The sequence below is a fragment of the Protopterus annectens genome, chromosome 14.part0, assembly GCF_019279795.1.
Source record: "Protopterus annectens isolate FY-2018-M chromosome 14.part0, PAN1.0, whole genome shotgun sequence".
In the NCBI taxonomy this organism is placed as follows: domain Eukaryota; kingdom Metazoa; phylum Chordata; order Ceratodontiformes; family Protopteridae; genus Protopterus; species Protopterus annectens.
In genome coordinates, this window is record NC_056748.1 from 323,777,666 (window position 1) to 323,798,954 (window position 21,289).

The 21,289-nt window shown below is 37.2% G+C and overlaps 2 protein-coding genes across 2 annotated transcripts in view; both read right to left on the minus strand.

Annotated features, from left to right (window-relative positions):
• TACC2 (transforming acidic coiled-coil containing protein 2) overlaps positions 1-4,084 on the minus strand; it is a gene marked incomplete in the record, with an annotated part of 1,481,681 nt that extends 1,477,597 nt beyond the window's left edge. Inside the window, 1 exon segment of the mRNA XM_044056051.1 lies at positions 911-4,084. Within this exon segment, the coding sequence (XP_043911986.1) occupies positions 911-3,753 (2,843 nt within the window).
• Positions 3,843-21,289, minus strand: part of LOC122788659 — a 605,513-nt gene continuing 588,066 nt past the window's right edge. Inside the window, exons 7-8 of the mRNA XM_044055555.1 lie at positions 3,952-7,774; positions 3,843-3,860 (exon numbers count right to left, since the gene is read on the minus strand). Coding sequence (XP_043911490.1) covers positions 3,843-3,860; positions 3,952-7,774 — 3,841 coding nt within the window. The remainder of the gene's footprint in view (positions 3,861-3,951; positions 7,775-21,289) is intronic.

A 21,289-nucleotide genomic window follows, 5' to 3' on the forward strand; every position in this document is an offset into this window, starting at 1 on the left:
TTCCTCCCTAACCCAATTCAAATAACTTTGACAACTGGATGGGAAACCGAAAATTCATCCCTGGTTTGGCACCTATATCTCTAATGGACACAGGTAACCTGTAAATGGTTCATCTCCCAGGCCCATGCTTACACTTATCAAGGGTATCAGAACTTGTCAGAGATTTGGGATGCATGGCTAGGCTTAAGGGTTAGCCCTTGTGGTGGTTAGCCAAGTAAACACCTATGAACCTACAGACATATTATACATGTATACACACACACACACACACATATATATATATATATATATATATATATATATATATATATATATATATACAGACATATGCCTACATATATATATATATACATATATATATATATATATATATATATGTGTGTGAATATATGTCATCATCTTCTTTCGTCTGTTCCCGTTAGGGGTCGCCACAGTGGATCATCTGTTTCCATATGTATATATATAAAATTTATGCACAAACAGACACATACACACACATATGGATAGATATACACACACACTTCTGTGCATTGTGCCTATGGTGTGTGACCATATGTATATCACACTAGTTATACTTCAACATGTGCACAATCGAGGACTATTGCATTATGTCTGAAAACAGCAAAACATTATGGGGGATTTGAAAAAGAAAACTCATACTGTTAAAAAAAAAGAGTACTTGTACTGTTGTGCATAAACCCAAAAGGGTTCTGAATTAAAAATATTGAAATGTTATGAAACCATTTCAAACGTGCACGATACAAGACACTGTAACTCTCTTCTGTAAGAATACATTTAATTAAGAAAAAATCCGTCATCATCTAGGTTCTGTGTTATAACTAGTATACTATACTTTTATCACAAACACTTTTTTTGAGAAAAATATTAACTTAATTTTAAAATGTGGTACCTTTCAGATGTTAATCCATCTCGGACAGACCCTTGAACTGATGGCTGCTCCTCGGCAGTTTTGGATACTTTTAAATTTATTTCATCAAAAGAGGAAGACATTGTAAAGGTCTTCTTTTCTTCTTCTGTGAGAGAGCTTTTTGCTTCTGTATTTTGAATTTGCTTGTCTTCACTTAGGGTGACTAGAGTAGATTCTGATCTCATAAAAACATTTGTCTTCTCCAAGGTGCTGCTCTCTTGACAATGGCCTACTGATGATAGTGCCTGCTGATTTTCATTTTCCTGCTGTCCAGCATATAGTTGTTCTTCACCTTGAAAAAATGTTTCTTTGTTGATCAGTTCATGTGAATTAGGTGAATCTTCATGCTGGCCACTGCTGGCTGGCAGCACTTCTAAAATCTCCGTTTCTGAAGTTATGTCAGACTGTAAGAAGCCAGCTTTTTGTTCACCAGTTAGATCATCTAAAACCTCAGGGACAGAGCCCTCAAATTGGCTGTATTCATCCGCCTCTTTTTGTTTTGTTGTTTCATTTAAAATGTTGATGGCCTTGCTAGAATCAACTGTAAGGTGATCTTCTTTCACAGACAGGTTATTTTGCAAGCTACAAACACTGCTTTCACAAGTAGTTGCAGGGTGAAGAATTTGCTCTAGATTTCCAAGTGCCAGCGTGTTGTTTTCTGTGGTATTTCCATCACTTGTTTCAACTTCTACTGTGCAACTACGGTAGTTAATTTCTAGTAAACCGTCTTTTGGCAGTGGTAACTCTGCTTCCTCTGGAAATATAGCTGTGGCTTCTGGGCTACTATTCTGCAGTGCATTAATGTCAGAAGCAGACAAATTACTCGCAGTTTCCTTATCAGGGATCACTCTGGGAAACTCCTCATCAGCTGCAGTAGCAAGATAGGGCGTAAGTTGTGCTGTGCTGGACATTGTTTCTCCCACAATACAAAGGCTTTCTGAGTTATCTTCAAGATTCACAGCTTTATTTTCAGTTTCATTTTTTTCTTTAGTCTCATTAGAGTAACTTAATTGTAAGGAGTCCTTTTCTGATGTGATGTCATTGCTAACCCATGAGTCAACACTCGGCTTATGAAATTCGGAACTTCTTTTTAAAGTATTGTCTTCCACAGCAGATTCCTCAGGATGAGGAAAGGTCCTCAAAAATTCTTTCATACCAACAGTATCTTCATCCACAGAGCCTGAGGCTAGTAGTACTGCAGTGTCTACAGTCTCAGTAACTAAGTCAAAAGGTCTTGTTTCACTTTCCGTTGTTACACTGATGACAGTGTCAACCATTTTCTGACATTCATTTCCCATGGTTAATTCAGTTAAGTCCTCATGAAACTGCTGTGCTCCTAGCGTTCCTGTAGAATTACTACTCAGAATACCCAAATTTCCTGAATCCTCATCACTGATAGTGTGCTGATCAGTAATTGTTATTCCAGATTCTAAAGCTGTAGCAAAACAAGGCAGCTGTAATTTCTCTTCATATTTTAGTGATGCTACATCTTCTGGCTTCAACTGTAAACTGTAATTATCTGGTTCATATAACTCTAGTTCAGCTTTAGTCTGTTGTATTTTTCCACATTCATCAGTTGTGCTTCCTTGTGATTCATCGTCCTTTTGGATTAAATCAGAGATGGAACGTTGTCTCAGGTTATGTAATTCGGCAGGTTCATCAGCAGCAGAGGTATAAGTGTCTTTAACCTGAATGTCATTACAAGTCTCATCCCTTTCATTATCCTGACACTTAATTGGAATAGCAGGGCTGGAGAGATTCATTTCAACATCTGGTAGGAGATACACATTTTCTTTGATGTTGATTACGTCACTGTTATTAACCATCTTGTTTTCCATCTCTTTCTCTTTCACATCTTCTGAATTCAACTCTTCAACTGTATGGTCCTGACTTGTATCAAAGCTATTCTCTGGGGGCTTTATGGAGTCTGCATGCTGAAATGCTGCAATACTGTCTGAAGATTCAGTCTCTAAATAATTTTCTGTAACACTTTCCAGCGACAGGCATGCACTACCAATAACATCTTCATTCTGATTTTTAATGCTGCTATGTACACCTTCAGATTCACCTTGTAATACCATAAGTTCTCCAGAACTGTCCAAGTCAGATTTCATTCTGTCAACCATCTGCAGTTTTACAACTTCATCATCTTCAGCTTTGTTTGCTTCAGGCTGCTCAGTGTCTGTGTTTTGGCCCAAATAATTCTCATCCAGGTCACTAGTTTTTGTAATAATCTGTGAACCAGATGTTTCTTCATGTTGATTTGATGTCTTATCAATGTCACTTTTTGGCAGTACGCCCTTCTCTTTGTCTTGAGGAACTGATGTGGTATCAGAGCTGCAGTATGTTTCTTGTTGATTACCATTGCCTGAAATCAGGTCTTCCCTATTTTGACTTACATCTGACAGATATTCTGAATGATCATTAATTTTTATTTCATCCACCTTTTCTGCTTGCTCTTTATAAACTTCCACTTGTTTCATATCACAGCTAAATGTAAATAAATCTTTGTTCTCAATGCTGTCATTGTGAGGTGTGCAGCTGTCTGCTTTTTGTAACTCTGTATCACTATCCAAATTATTTGGTATGTCATTTTCAGTTAAACCTGTTGTAATGAAGGTAGCACTTATTGTACTGAGGTCTACGTTACTTCCTTCAGGAAGTTCTGGTATTTCTTGAGTAAGTGGTTTATCAAGCTGAATACCTGTATTATTTTCAGGAAGATTGTGTATACTTTCAATTCTACAGGCTTCTCTACCACTATCATCAGCTGTCAGTTTTGGTAACTCATAATCAGCAGTAATGGCATTAAAATGAGGCTGCATTGTGGATTTCTCAAAGTAAAGCTCATTGTTTTCAGAAAGATCAGCTTTTTTAACAAGGGGAGCCTCATCATTTGAGAAAATATTTACTTTTATTGGCACAGCTGATTCTTCGTGTTGGTTATGCACATCTACAGCTGATTCTTCGTGTTGGTTATGCACATCTACAGCTGATTCTTCATGTTGGTTATGCACATCTACAGCTGATTCTTCATGTTGCTTATACACTTCTACAGCTGATTCTTCATGTTGGTTATGCACATCTACAGCTGATTCTTCATATTGATTATGCACATCTACAGCTGATTCTTCATACTGATTATGCACATCTACAGCTGATTCTTCATGTTGGTTATACACTTCTACAGCTAATTCTCCATGTTGCTTACACACATCTACAGCTGATTCTCCATGATGGTTATACACATCTACAGCTAATTCTCCATGTTGCTTACACACATCTACAGCTGATTCTCCATGATGGTTATGCACATCTACAGCTGATTCTTCATGTTGGTTATGCACATCTACAGCTGATTTGTCATATTGATTATGCACATCTACAGCTGATTCTTCATGTAGGTTATACACATCTACAGCTAATTCTCCATGTTGATTACACACATCTATAGCTGATTCTCCATGATGGTTATGCTCATCTGCAACATCATGAGCAGGATGTACTGCATTGTCAACATCAACCACTGCTACTCGCTCACTTGCTTCCTGTTGCTCTCTGCTGATATTAAATGCAGTTTTGTTCAGCAAGTTTGCTACACCTTGCTGTACCTTTGCACCTGCAGCATCAGAGAAAAAATTCTTCGGCAAATCCACAGTGCTGACTTCAGTAGTGATTTGAGGCATTTCTTCAGTGCTGGTCTGCTCTTTTTGTTTGCCCTCATCATTAAGCAAGCTTTCACTAAATGACATGCTGCTGCTGGTATCTCTACTACTACTTACAAAAGGTAAATCCAGTACCTGAAATTTGGTGTGAGTGTTTAAACTATCTTGAGACATTTCACTGGCTGTTTCATTGTGGCATTCCTTCATTTGGTCAGTTTGGTATTTCACGTCATCTGATTTCACAGGAATTTCTAATATTTCATGATGTTCCAAAACACTGGAAATTGTGGCACATTCAGAATCATTAACTGTCATTTCTTGTAAAACATCTTCATGAATAATACTGCTATTGCTTGCCAAACTAGAATGTATCTGTTGTTCTCTATCTATAACAGAACTAAACTGTGCCCCCTTTACTTCAATGGCTGGACTTGGAACAAGCTGAGCAGATTCTGTAGTGAATGGACTGTTGTTGTCATGGAGTGTCAAAATTCTGATATCTTCATCTTCACTTTGACTTAGTTCTTTATTAATAGATTGCTCTTTTTGATCCTCTAGGACTTGTTGTGTTTGAATTACATCTGCAGTTTGATTGTCTGTTACAGTATCTGCAAAAGATTCTGACAACACATGTTCATCACAAATAGCCACTGGCCAGCCAACAGTCTGGGTTATATCTGGTTCCAGATGATTACTTATGCTATTGTCTTTGTGTTCTACATCATCTGAAAAGTCAGTCTGCAAGGAAGACATAGATGCCAGTGTTGAGTCACGTGGGTCCAGCACTGTTTTTTCTTTGCTTACTGTCCCACTGTCAATTTTTTCCGAATGGCCATTTTCCTTGCAAAGCTCAGATGAAGGGTCAGTCATCTGCACAGTTACCTTTTGATGCTGAATGACAGCAACTTGATCTGAGGTCATAGGAGATGGAATGCCTTCTGCGAAAAGGTCCGCTGTAGTACCTGCGCTGCCTTCAAAGATTATATTGTGTACATGACTGGCTTCAAAATACTCATCTTCATTTTCACTTTCAGATAGCAAGTCTCCTCCTTCTTTTCCCTTTGTTACACAATCCCCTTTAAGTTTGACAGGCAATATATCTTGCACATGTGGACATATGTTAGAGCTGCCCTCGGTCTCTTCTTCCTTTGGTACTTTAGGAATTTCCTGGCACCTACTTCCAAAATCAGATACTTCTTGAAAAATGTTCATGTCCTGCGTTCCTTCTGTATTTTCTTTAACTACAAAACTTTCATCCTTATGTGCTATACCAATGTCAGTATCTTCAGGCAGGATACAATTACTTTTTGCTACTGCTTCAAAATTCTTAGAAGATGAATAATCATTTTTTCCTGCAGTTTCTAAGACTGTTGGCAAACTGTAAGCATTATTGTCTGACAGAACATTTTCTTTGCTCAATTCATCTTGTTTTGCATTGTTAGGACTACTACAAACTACATCTGCAACATCTGTGCTAGAAATGCTTTTAGTTTCAGCAGCATCTTGTAAGCAAGCATGGTTTTTGCTTGCTTTCAAAGCATCATCGATAGGCTTGAATACAGCTTCATCACTTCCATTATGGTAAAGCTGAGAAACCCCTGGTTCACTCTTCTCTTCAAGTTCTTTGCTTACTTCTAAAGAGATCTCTCTTAAATTCAGGTTTCTAAGCTGCTCTTCAACAATATGATCCGGTGGAATCTCTTCACATACAACCACATCAGAAAAATGTTTCATATCTGGTATTTGGGGCCGCAGAGTATTTTCCAGTCTATCAGGCACTGACTGGATTCTTTCATGTAAAACACTATCCCCTGTTATTTCTTTACAGCTGTCCCTATGTGCAGTGTGAGGATAATCAGTATACAAAGTTCCCACTGTTATGAATTGTTCATTAACAGTTTCCGAACTGAATAAAGAATCCAGTTTCTTGGACAATCCTTCAGTCTCAAGGCAAGGAATATGCATACTTGTGTTGTATTCCATCTCTTCATTCTGTACCATGGGCAATATTTCAGTGGGTTCAGTATTCCGAGTTACAAGTGACTGCTCTTGCATTACCAGTTCCTGAGAATGATTTTCCAGACTTGCAGTTACTTCCGCTTTTAAAAAGGAAGCTCCCCTGTTAAAACATCCATCTTGATTTTCTTCCACTATTATACTTTTACTGCTTACCTGATCAGATGCATCAGTTAGCTGAGGCCCAGACTGGTCCTGCATTGCTGGTTCTTGCAAATGACATTCCAGGCTAACCATTACATCTGACTTTACAAAGTCAGCTTCTCTGTTGCACATTCCTTCTAGATTTTGTTCTTCAACTCTATTTTCACTGCTTATCAGCTTGGTCTCATCAATAAGCTGAGGCTCGCTGGACATAAAAGCTTCTGCTTCATGTTTCTCATTTTGTTTTCCCCCTGTTTTTGTACAACTTAGGAAATGATCTTCATTGTCAGTTAATGGTATCTTTAATTCATGTACCTGTTCTATAATCTCTCCACTTACAGATTCTCCTTTCTGTCCTTGACCTAATAATGTAGAAATATCTTCACTCTTCAGAATTGTAATTTGAGCTCTTTCCTCACTGCCTTGGTGTGGAATTGTAATATTTGGTGCGACCTCACCAGGCAGCTGATGAGTCAGATCTAAAGCATGTGTCACTCTTGCAGCTGTCTGTAGAATGTCTTTTTCCAAGTCAGCAGCATTTGTGGTGGCTCCTAAATCTTTATTGTCACTGGTTTGTCCATTTACACTGAGAGGACTGTCTTTGTCTGTTTTCTTACAAGGCAAAAGGAATGAGTGCCCATCTTCCAAGCCCATGTCATCTAAATATATGTTCTTGGCTCTACTAACCTGGCTCTCACTAACAGAAGACGGTGTGACAACAGAAAGTGGACTTAAAACTGCATTAGTTTCAGGACTCCTGGCTTCAGATGTTTCTGGAATATCTTCTGTGAAACAAACTTCACTTTCCTTAGTTATATTTACTGGTAAAGGCACTTGCAGCCCTGTACTTACATCACCTTTTTCTGAAATTTCTTGGGGATAGTCATAGCTTTGGTATTCCAGCTTTTCCTCAACTCTCTGAAATATATTAGTTCCATCTCCAGTTTCTGAAGCTCCAAGAAATGAGTTTGGATCAGGCAGCTCTCCAACAGGCTTGTCTCCGCTGTCTTCAAAAGTGATGCTGCCAACAATGGAAAAGGATGAGTAATTATTTACCAGAACTAGACTATGCAGCACAGCAAAGGCTGCAAATGAATGCATTTCTGTGCTGATGCTGCATCTGTAGTCATGCAGGACATGCAGCTGGAGTAAGCAGCCTGCATACAAATGGTGACACATCAAACAGGCTGTGCAGACATGCAGAATCAAGACAACAAACAAACAGCACACCAGTTCATAGTAAATATTCAGCTAACATTTAAGTAATTTTAACTTACTTGAACTTCCAGATTTTCCCATCTCTTTAAGATTAGGTTATGCAGTTATGCCAGAGTTTCAGACTAAAACGCTTCTGCATTCTGCAGTGAACAGTAGAAGTAAAGAAGTGTCTAAGATTTAAAGAGGCCTTAAACAAGAATGGCACTCTCACCCTCCACCACACCTTTTCACCATGCATGCATTTGCACCAGCACCATCATTATGATTACCATCACCAGCACAGCAAGTATTGTTGATGTTAATGTCTGCCCACTTTTGTTTACAGTTAAGAGTGCCATAAAAGAGCAGTGTATGTTTTCATTCTTTTTCTGTTGTTTATTCCCAGTGACTCACCAATAATATACCTGTTGACATGTATAAAGTGTACCAGCCTTCTTACTTGGTCAATATTCTGAAATGAATTAGGTCAGTAGTATGGTAATGTGATGGCAATGCATACCATTTTTACTTGTGCATTTAATATGTTTTAATACAGTCTGCTGTATAAAGCTTTATCATACTCTTCCATGCCATAAATATACCCTATCTTCAGGAAACTATCCTCTCTGGCCTGTTAGTGTTATAACATGGGTTACACGTGTTTTCTTCATGATTTTGAAATCACCACCCCAACCCTGGTCTCTCTCAAGTTTCTCTTCCTCGTTTGTCTCATGGTCAGAACAGTCAGTATTTTGCAGTGTTAGACGTGTAGTTGACACCCCAAAGAAAGGCTATCAAACCACTGCCTCACAAACCACAAGTGGCAACTGTAGCACTTTATCATGGCTTTCAAAAGGTTTGTCTATTCCTTCTGTATAATCAATCATATTGTCTTAAATCTCAAAATGTAGTGCGTAGATAACTGTTTAATTAAACCTATGAGTACATTTAATGTTGCAAAGCTGAAGTAAATAATTATCTGAAACTTGCAGTGATGCGGCTGTAAACTTGGTGTGCTTTTTTCACTACTCAGAAATGTATATATGGCCCATGATTTCAAAAAAAGGAAAAAAAATGGTAACTACTCCATTTGCAGGGAAAAAAGTAATCCCTTTCACCAACAGTATTAATCAGCGTTAACTCAAGAGTTCAAAATAGGCATTGCCATCTATAGCCTTTCACTGACTACATATAACCTCCCGGGTATGTTTTGTGCAAAATGTTCTACTGCTGTTTGCCACAGTGCCTGCATTATAACATTAAATTATACACTTCAAATATCTAAAGAAGATAAAACATTTTAATTAGATGAAAATGGACCTCAATAGAATTAATCCTTTAAAAATCCAAATCAATAAACTGTTGTACAGTATTGTTTAGCTGCCATAAACCCGTTCAGTGCTGTGACGCAAATGTTGATATTATTGTTTAAGTTCTTTTTTAATAACGTAACAAGACATTCAGTTCATTTTATCAGATCTACAGATTAATATATTTCTGAAACAATCTTTACTTTTGACTAAAAAGAAATTATGTTACACGTAATATGACCCTCAGAGCCCTTTAAATCCTATAGGAACAAATACAGTGCTTATTGATTGGTACAGTATTGTTCACGAAATGAAATGAGATAAAGCTTTTGACTGTCTCAAATACTGCTGCTTTGCAGTAAACAACCAAACTTTTATTTTAGGATCACTAGCAAACTTTTAGAACATTTAAAGTTATGTGGTAAAGGTAAAACTCACTTTGTCACTATAATCCATGTCTCTTTATTTATATAAACACATATATATATATATATATATATATGTTTACATATAACTATATATATATATATATATATACACACACACACACACACACACACACACACACACACACACACACACACACACACACACACACACACACACGAGCACTACAGAATCCCGAAAGCCCAAAACCTTGTGACCAAAATCTCGAAAGTTGAAAATACTGAAAACTCAAAATACTGAATCTCATAATACTGAAAACACACAGGATATCAAGACTTATTATATTCCAGCACAGGTACATACAGAAACAAATAAAACACAAACCATATTACTCTTCTCCAAGTACAAAAAGGGGGGCAAGCCCCCCTGCACTCCCCACACCCCCTGCTACTTAAATATATCAACTCCGAGATTGCACTTAGTGTAGTGAAGTGCAATCTCGGAGTTGATATATTTAAGCAGTGTGTGTGCAGGGGCTTGCCATACTTGGAGAAGAGTAATATGGTTTGTTTTTATTTGTTTCTGTATGTATTTGTGCTGGAATATAGTAAGTGTTAGTATCCTGTGTGTTTTCAGTATTTTGAGTTTTCAGTATTTTGAACTTTTGAGATTTTGGTCTCAGGATTCTGTAGCGTATATATATATATATATATATATATATATATATATATATATATATATATATATATATATATATATATATATATAACTATACATACATATATATATATATAACTATATATATATATATATATATATATATAAGTATGTATATATATTTCTATATTTTTTAATACTTGCTACACATACAAAACATAGTAGATACAGGCACTTGTTTTCAAAAAAGTCCCTAGAAAATAGAGAAGGTTGTATGACTTGCTTTGAGCGTTCTACAGTATTTGACTAAAGGATATAATTCAAATGAGCATCACGCTGATGGATTTACTGACCTCATTCAAAGGATGTTATTCTAACTTTTAGGCTATGTTATCACTCTAATGCACAATACTTCGGCAGAGAATGTACAGCTATGATAGCATAATATTGCTCTATGTCAGTTAAGTTTTACTTGACGACCGTACAGTATCTATGTACATCTTTGGCTCATCAATACTGATTTTTTTTTTTATTTTTGCAAAATTACTTGTAGAATAATAAGCATGCCCAAAAAATGTATCACTAGCAAGCAGAAATACACAGATGGCACTTAATCCTAAGGCACACAAATGTAAGCTGCATGTAACATTAACTTCAAAGAAACAAGAGCATTTATTTTCCTCAAAATGCTTTATAGTACAGGTTTTCTGATTCTGAATAATATTAAAGAAAGTTTCCATTTAGATAATAACAAAAAAAACAAACCCTGATTCCATGTTCTTCACTGCTGAACAGTGCTCCCCACATCAGCAGCTTCATGTAATATGGTACAGGCAGTGTCTTAGGGATTACTCACCTGTTACATTCGTCCGTCATGCTGGTATAACGGTCATACTCATTCCATAAGGGATGCGTGATTGGTGAAAATAAATGAACTTGTCATGTAATCATTTTTTCTGCACCCTACCATGTATCAGACTCAAACCCCAACTGCTGATGCTCTAGCCCTATATTTCTGGGTGCATACTAACGACTTCAGCAAAACTGGATATAATTGGTAGGTGTGCAGCTGCACATTTAACCCACTGGCCTTGATGGCATTTTTTTGTCTTCTACCATCGTTCATACAGTCCTTACCTGTTTCTACAAATGTGTCAAACAGTGAAGAGGATTAAGGATATGAACTGCTAACAAGCTGCTTCCTGTGTTCTAGGGTTTGATTCCCTCAGCCTTCATCTGCTTACTGTGAAACTCTGAACAAGTCTCCTAACCAGACTCTGAAAAGGGTCCATGTGGATCAGTGCTGCACGCTGGTTAACAAATCCAAAATGAATTAATAAAAATAAATGGTGCAACCCAAGGTCATTTGGTGCAACCACAGAGCTAAGGCTATGCTTCAACAGAAGACCAAATACATTACTATGACAATGTGAAGCATACAGTAATATTTTGTCTATGAATCAAGTTAACTAGAACCATTGAACTTGCATCTTGCAATTCTATCAAAAATAAGCCTACACAGTGGAAAGGGATTGAATTATAAAATCAAAAACCTAAATACAAATGCAAAATATCTTCTATGCCAGTTGTGAGTACAGTGGTTTTCTATACACATTTAATACCCAACAAATATTGTTAGTCAAGTTTGGGGAAAACATTGTTTTGTTGAAACGAACAACAGCCTTTTTATTCTAAAATCACTCTAAAATGAGTTTTTGTTTCCTGTTACTTACAGTTATTTGAAAGATTATTATATTACTTGGCAATGGTTTATGGATACAAATATCCACAGTGGAACTGCAGGCAGGTTTTGCCTCCCCTACACTAAAAGAGAATTCAATGGATAGCGTACGTTAATGGTTTAGGTATTATCAATGAAAGTAGGTCTGAACTATTTTGTAATTTCATATATTATTCTGCATTCTGGGAATAGCCTCTCCTCTTTATTTTGTATTTATTTCCTTTTGCTAAACAGGTGAAACTTATTAAGATGAAGATAGCATTACAGAGGAAAACCACAAGATAAAGTACCATAACAGAAACAAAGCGAAGCTTTAAACTAGCCAGTCAGACTAAACATGTTTTTGTGAAGTGGAAGAAACAACTGCATCCAGGCAAAACCTGCATCAACACATGAGGCCTCCACCCAAAAGCTAGGGCTGAACCGTGCATTCTGGGGCAGAGAGGCAGCATCGCTGATCAAAGCACCATCATGTCACCTATGCCATTTTTTATTAGTTGTCTCTTCAAATACATACAGTGACTATAGAGAAATATTTGTTGTTCTAACAGTTTACTTTTAGTATGACTTTTAGACAATATATTATGTATAGAGTTTACTCATATATTAAGTGTCTGTGCCTAGCTTTAATGGACTGCTGTGTAACGATTCAGAGTATCAAGGCTACGGGCCGTGGTCCTGGATGAAAGCGATGTATCTGAACTTCTTTTACAAAGCCAAAGTGTCTGCTCTACCACTTGCTAAGAGCAAACTCAACCACTTGCTAAGAGCAAACTCGACAAGGAACCAACTCGCCAAGCATAAATTTTCAAAGTTAAAATTGAAAGTTACCTTTTATGATCTCTGTTTTCATAGGAAATGACTGCTGTGATTCCTAAGTGTGTGCTAACAGTGACTCCTTTCTTTTGGAAAATTTCTCCCTTCTGCATGTTTGTGTGACCATCAAGTTAGTATATATAAGTTTGGTGGGGTATACCAGGGATTTGAATCCAACACATAAAAACTTACAATTAACTGTTTTATTTGGCTGATTTAAAACCAGCTGTTTTGAGCAAATGCTACATTGTGGAACTGTAACTTGATGACTCATAGTGGAAGCTTGCAAAGCATCAAGCTTCTTATCTGAAACAATAAATGCATACTTAAAAATAATGCTGCCTTACTGTTGCACTTACGAGAAAAACAAAGTGTTGCTTATACATGTGCGCACACAAGTTTCTACATATCTATCTATCTACACACACACATATGTATATATATATATATATATATATATATATATATATATATATATATACACATATATATAAATATATGTGTGTGTGTGTGTGTGTGTGTTGATATACACATTTATATATATGTGTGTGTGTGTGTGTGTGTGTGTGTGTGTGTGTGTGTGTGTGTGTGTGTGTGTGTGTGTGTGTGTATATATATATATATATATATATATATATATATATATATATATATATATGGGTCCAGGACTGTTTACCAAATGCACAATTTACCAAAACACAAACGCTCGCACACAGTTTCGCAAAAGTGCTTTTTCACAGAAAATGCACTTTAGCACAACAAATACAAAAAAACTAAAAAACATCACAAAAGGGCTGTTGGTGAGATCACGGCATAGTGGGGATAAGGGAATATTCCTTTTTCCCCACTGTAGCGTGATGTCGGAGTGAGAATATAAAAGTGGGGGGTGGGGGGGGGGTGCAAGGGGGCTTGCCCCCTGCATAAACGTGATTTTTTTTTTGTTTTTTTTGTTTGTTTTTTTTTTTTTTAAGTTTGTTATGTTTTTTTTAATTTTTTTTTATTAATGTTTTGCGAAAGTGCATTTTCGGTAAAAAGCACTTTCGTAAAACTGTGCACAAGCGTTTGTGTTTCGGTAAATAGCCCTAAATCCATATATATATATATACATATATATATATATATATATATATATATATATATATATATATATATATGGGTCTACTTTACAAGAATGAAATTTCACTTACCCGAAACTCATAACACCGAGATGAAAAGACCAACAGCAAGAACACACCAACATCCTGGAACACCATCTTACCACTCCAGGTAAGTAACCACCTGGCCATCATAAACAAAAATGTAAACCGAAGAAAATCAAACCCACCCATGTGGGAGGGCTTAACTCCCCCACCCCCACCCCACCTCTGTGGGCACACTACCCCAGGGGTAAGGGGCAAAATTAAACAGGATGGACAAGCGGTTACTTACCTGGAGTGGAAAGTCTGTGTTCCGGGACATCGGTGTTGTGCAGTTGTTGGCCTTTTCATCTCAGCATTTTAACAGTCAGGTAAGTAAACATTCGGGTTTATATATATATATATATATATATATATATATATATATATATATATATATATATATATATATATATATATATATATATATACATACATACAGTGGATATAAAAATGTACACACCCCTGTTAAAATACCAAGTTTTTGTGATATAAAAAAAATGAGATCACAATAAATCATTTCAAAACTTTTCCTACATTTAATGTGACCTATACCCTGTACAATTCAATTGAAAAACAAACAAATCTGTTAGGGAAAAAATATAAAAAACGTACAATATGCTGGTTGCATAAGTGTGCACACCCTTAAACTAATACTTTGTTGTGTGTGCACACCCTTAAACTAATACTTTGTTGAAGCACCTTTTGATTTAATTATAGCATTCAGTCTTCTTGGGTACACACCTGCCATCAATTCAATAAAAATAAAGTTCAGCTGTGCTAGCAGGATTTTCCTGACATTTACTCAGTTGCCTGCTACAGCTAAAGGCTGGTTTGCAGAGAGCTTACAAAGCATCAAGGGGATCTCAAGATCTAGATCTGCTTTTGGCTGATGACCATTCAATATCAATGTATTTTATAGGGCATGTATAGCACACTTGTCTAAATGATTTTGTGAATATTACTAAAGCACAAGTACACCACAATGACATTTTACTAGATACTAGCTCTATCTTTTATGTTTTGCATACTTGTCATAAAGTGCTTAAGATGACCATGATGATTCAATTTTGATTACCAGCTTGAGCAGCTGTTATACCTGGTTTGGGAGAGAAAAATAAATGATGAATCATAGCTGTTTTCCTCTCTCTGGGGTGTGTAGGATGGGCATGTGCTGATTAACACTCTCCACATTCGAATCCCCAGTACAGACCATGGCTCACATAGAAGCTTACTTTCAAAACAGGCAGGGACAACTGACCAAATCACACAGGACACATGATGGTTCATTGTAAATGGTCAATGCTCACCAATCTCATGGTACCAAGGCACAAGCACAGGGAAGAGTTAGGCCCTGAATCCAAACCCCCCCCCCCCATTCTGGTTGCAGAGGACAGTGACACGCCCAGTAAACTTGACCTTCACATCCAGTGATCAAGTCACACTAAAATGCACTGCAATGAAACAAACAAACAAAAAAACTCCTAAACCACACCAATACCAAAGAATATGGTCTTTAAGGAAATGGTTTTCTAAGGTTAAATGCAGGGTTAGTGTTAAAGTTAGGGATAGCACACATTACTTATGCTATATAAACCTAATCCTGTACCTTACCTTAGAAAAACCCTTTCCATAACACTACCACTATACAAAACGGACTCAGACACAGAAACAAGCACCAACAAATATGCAACCCCTTACCTAACCCTTTCTCTAATCCTAACCTGCCACCACTCACACAAACACATTTCCAGCCTTAATACCATCCCTCTTGCCTCTATTTACATTCTGATGTGATAACATTCTCATAGTGCTCTTCTGAGTGTAAACATTCTGAACTGTCAATACTGTGAATGGCAATCACGCATGCATGCATACATATATATCTATATGGGGTGGCAGACAGTTGATCAAACATTCAGAATATTGAACATTCAGAATGCTGGCACAATCAGTCAAAGAGGCAATTGACTGAAAAATGCCAGAAGTAGTTAGTGCAAGATCACAGTACAATGTGGATAGGGGACTTCACCCTTTCTCCAATGTATTGCAGTCCCAGAGTTGGTATATATATAAAATTAGCAGGGGTGTGGGGGTGCAAGAGGGCTTGTCCCCCTGCAAAAAACATGTTTTTCCTTTATTTTGTTAAATTTTTAATCAACTGATGTTCAAAAATTTGTGCTTGACCATTTGCCATTCGAAAATGCATTTTTTTCAATAAAGTTTATGATATGTGTGTGTGTGTGTGTGTGTGTGTGTGTGTGTGTGTGTGTGTGTGTGTGTATATATATATATATATATATATATATATATATATATATATATAGAGAGAGAGAGAGACACACACACACACACACACACACACACACACACACACACACACACACGTTTATATCAGATGATCAAGTTTTTGAAAACTTGAGATTCATATGGTTGAGACTATATGTTCAACTTTCTGAAAACTTGAACAAAACAAAACAAAAATCTACTTTTTTGTAGGGGGCAAGCACCCACACCCCCTGCAAACTATATATACCAGCTCCAAGATCGCACTACAGTGGGGAAAAGAGTAAACTCACCGATCCCCACTGTACCATGATCTCCATACAATGCTTCAAGCTTTTGGAAAGTCAGACGTATAGTCTTGACCATATGACATTCGAGTTTCCAAAAACTATCACTTCAAGACTAATTTGCTCTATTGTATCAAGAAGAAGCTAGACAGAGAAAAACAGCTAATATGCACCACCTAACCTGCTAGGATTCTCCTGATGTGCTAATTTATGGAAAATGTAGAGCTGCAAACAATTAATTTGTTTTGTTAAGGTGGCCCATTTAAAGAGTTAAGAAAAATGAGGAACGTAGATATAGGTTATCTAATGTATATAGGTTTTATGTTTGTAGGTCTGTATATTGTATGTTATTGTTTTATTCTCTGTTATATCATTTTCTTGTCTTCATTTGGTTTTGCTATAACCCTAATAAAAAGGAATTGAAAAAAAAAAAAAAAGAAAAATGAGGAATGTCATTACAAAAATGGAAACTCAAGCAGAGCTGTTTTACTATGATTATATAAAAAGCATTATTTCCAAACTTCAGGATCAGAATTTCTTCAAATCAAAGTGCCAAGTGAGGATATTATCAAAAAACTGTAGTAAGAAAATTGCTGGATTTTTAAACTGGGGGCATTATGTTGTTTAGAAATAATGAGTGCTTAGCGTTTACGTAAGCATTCTTACAATAATGTTATTTTGAATGTTCTGTTGCTTACAAAAAAGCAAACTATCTGTGTTAGTTCCTGTGAATAATCAGTACTTTCCTGATATGTGAACACTGAAAATGACTTTGTGGTTTCTAGTCTGAGTGCACTCATTTGTGAAGGGTGTCATATCACACACAGAAGTAGGAACACTTCATCTTGGTATGCAGTTTACAGATAAGGGTGAAACGGCCAGCAGAATTTTGTCGTTTGGAACTACGTTTTGTAATGTGTACTTGCTTTTTAAGGTTTAACACTGATCCTTAGACTCACTTTGTCTTGTCACTAATAATAACACATTTGCTGATTTACAAAAGGTAGAGGAACAGCAGGAAGCAAAGCCTGATCTGATTGTTTAGGTTATAGAGGAGAACTACCTACTGCTGATGTGGGATCACAGTCCAGAGCAAACTAAGTGGTTGCTTTAAATGCATTACTATTTGGTGCTTGGGTATTGTCATGATACGCATTTGAATCTCCCCTCTGGAATCTGGCTCAGTGAAGTATACATTGGTTATTGTTGTACTGCTAACCATTGATCACTGATTATAGTTCATCTCTTTGCATTACTACCAGTGTTTACAGTTTGGATCTTTGTTGTTTTACAATCGTTGATAATTCAGCTTTGTTCTTTTTTATAGTTCTTCTGTTAGTGTAGCTGTTTTTAGTTTATGTTTTTGCTTTTACTACAGCTATTTATAGCTCAGTTCTGTGCTCTGCACTACATTTTATTCTGCCTCCTTATGCTATGTGTCATATACAGTTAATGACACAGAGGGTAGTATTGTAACATCTTAGAAAGAGGTTTGATTCTTGGCTATGGCACATTCTGAATGGACTCTAAATGTTCTCTGTGTTCACACTGGTTTTCTCCGGGTGCTCTTGTTTTCTCCCACATTCCAAAGACGTGCATTAGATGGGCTGGATACTCTAAAATGGCTGCGGCAGGGATAGTCACTCTGGTGTAAAACACTGGCTCTAGATGATGGTCACTGTCGATATGACACCCTGACCCCAAGTGAAAAATGGAAAAAAGGAAGTAATGGATGGAACAGTGGAATTTACTTATCACTCCTTCATGTATATGCAGTTTTGCCACATATATACACATTTAAATGCATTGATCATTATATGCTTCAGCTTCTTATACTGTTCACTGCATACAGCTCTTATTACTTCAGTGATCCAAATGGAACCTCTGTACCTTGAGGTACACAGTGGGCCAGATCCCAAAAGACTTGCTCTAGTATAAGTCTACCCTGATTATGAAAAACTTGCTCTAAGTGTAAGTGACTTACTTGAGTGTAAAGCTTATTTAAAACAGGAGTAAACCGGTAACCAGATTCCAAAAGACCTGCTCGCAGTTGAAGTGGTCACTAATACTGACAGCAAGTCTTTTGGAATCAAACCCAATGTGTTGCATTAGATGAGGAAAATACCTTAAAATGTTATATGGTGTCTCTACTCACATGGAATCTACATTTGATCTACTACTGATGAGCAATGATACACTGAATATTTTTGTACTGCTGAGTACAGGACTCAGGCCTTTATCATAAAAATAACACTGAATATCGGCAAACTGCATCTTTGTATGTCTTTCCCTTTTTTTTTTTGTGCTATTGCTGTTTATACCTTCAGTACTGTCGGTAGGAAGGAAGAGGTGGTGTTCTTCCATTTGACTTCCTGTGATCTGTCGGATAGGTAGCTGGAGAACCATGATAAAGTCTCTGGAGAGAGATGAAGATTTGAGAGATGAAAGAGAAGGTGTTTGTGGGAAACAGTATCACATGCTTTAGACAGATCAAGCAAAACAGTAGAAATCAAGTGTCCTGAATCTCGGGCTTGATTGACAGTTTCTAGGAAAGAGAGTAGAGCAGTTATGGTGCTATGGCCTGGGCAGAAGCCATGTTGGGTAGGTGTAAGAAGATGGTTTTGGGTCAGGAAAGGCATATGTTGGAGGTGGATGCACTTTTCTAGGATTTTGGAGATAGGTGCAAGCAGAGCAATAGGGCGGAAGTTTGAGATGCTGGTGTTTTTGCCTCCTTTGTGAAGAGGAAGAATATAAGCTGAGCACCAGAGTTTGGGGACATAAGATTCCTTTACAGATCTGTTAATGATGATGCTGATTGGGAGGGGTATACCATCAGCAGCACATTTTAGGAAGGATGAGGGAATATTGTCAGGTGCATTAGAGCAAGGTTTAAGTTTAGACAGAAGTTTTTTTATCAGGTTGGTGGAAACTAGTTTGAGCTCGAACATAAGGGGAGGGTTATTAGAGGAGTTAGAAGGAGAACAGTGAGGGGCTGGAGACCTTTTTAGGGGGAAAGTCTTGGTTATGTTGGAAATAGTTTCTATGAAAAATGAGTTAAATTCAGATCCTAGTTCAAGGTCTGATTTACTTGGGTCAGGACAGGGGTTATTCTTAGAGCCTGGATTGAGAAGTGAGTTTATTGATTTCCAGAATTGCTTGGGTTTTTTATTGTTATCGGACTGGAGCTTGATATAATAGGATTTTTTGTCCTTAGTGATTAGCTGTTTTGCAAGGTTATGGAGCTGTTTGTATTGGAACAAGGTATTGGGCAGTTTGTTGTTTTGGTAAAGCTTCCAGAATTTGTCCCTTTGGTGCAGAATTTGTTTTGTGCCTTTGGATAGATAACCAAGGAGCTGTGTTAGTTTTTATCCTTTTGTTTCGCAGTAGGGCTAGAGAGTTTAGAGTATCTAGGAAAACAGAGTTGAAGTAGTCTATAGCATTGTCAAGTGGAAGGGTGTTTAGAATTTTCCAGTTCATTTGTTTGAAAATGTTTGAGAAAGTTGTAGGGTTGAAGCTATTGAGGCTGCGAGTGAGAATGTATTGGTGTTGGTGTGGGGTAGAGCTAGTTGAGCGATGAATGAAAGCTGGGAGGTGGTCACTAATGGAGTCAGGAACAGTGCCAGAGTTAGTTATTTTATTTGGGTCAGAGATCAGGATCCAGTCAAAAGTGGATCCAGGGGGATTTGTTTTGTTAGGCTGGGTGATGGAGTGGATTATTTGAGTAAAGTTATAGAGGTTAATGGATAGGGAGGGACAGGGACTATTGACTTTATTCCAGTCAATATTTACATCCCCTAGGATGTAAGTTTCGTAGTTAATTTCAGTTGATGCCCATAGGAAGATATCTTTGAGGGTAGTGATATTGTTACCGGGTGAGATATATAAGGCAATGATGCAGATATTTTTTGTGTTTATTCATTTTTAGTAGTCCAGCTGTAAGTTCGTTGTTTTTAAATTGGGGATTTGGAATTTGGAGGGGTATTAAGGTGAGAAGGTTAGAGTAGACTAAGGCAGTGCTACCACCTTTTTTGTTTAATCTGTTATTTCTAAGAGTATGGAATTCTAGGGGAAGGATCTCAGAGTTGGAGATATAGGGTTTGAGCCAAGTTTCAGAGATGGCTAAGATGTCTGGTTGGTTATGGCTTAGCCAAGCTTGAAATTGGTGGACTTTGTTGTTGAGATTCTGGGCGTTGATAATAAAGATTTTTAGGGAGTTGTGGGGGGGGTGTTGTTAATAGTGGAATTGGGACCAGGGTTGGGATGAATATCTCCAGCTAAGACTAGGTTGTTATAGGAATTAACCTTTAGCCATTTGGGTTTGCAGAGAAAGGGTTTACTTACATCTAAGATTGGTTTAGGTGTTATTATCTTAGCTGTGGTGGAGATTTTAAGGTGGAATAGGTACAAAGGGCTGGGCTGAAAGAGCGAAGAGGAGATAGAGTGAAAATGGGAGTAAGGTAGAGAGTGAAGGTAGGTTTGTGTGGTGGTTATTTTAGTAGGTAATATTGGATAGGCACTGGAAGAGTATGAGCTGGCAAAGCATAAGGGAATTAAGAGCACAAGGAGGAAGCAGGGGGCCTGGAGGGAGCGGAGAATTAAAGAAAGCATAGTGGTGTAAAGGCAGAATGATAGGTATGGATTTGGAGAAGGGAGAAGGCTGTACTGAACAGAGAGTTTAGA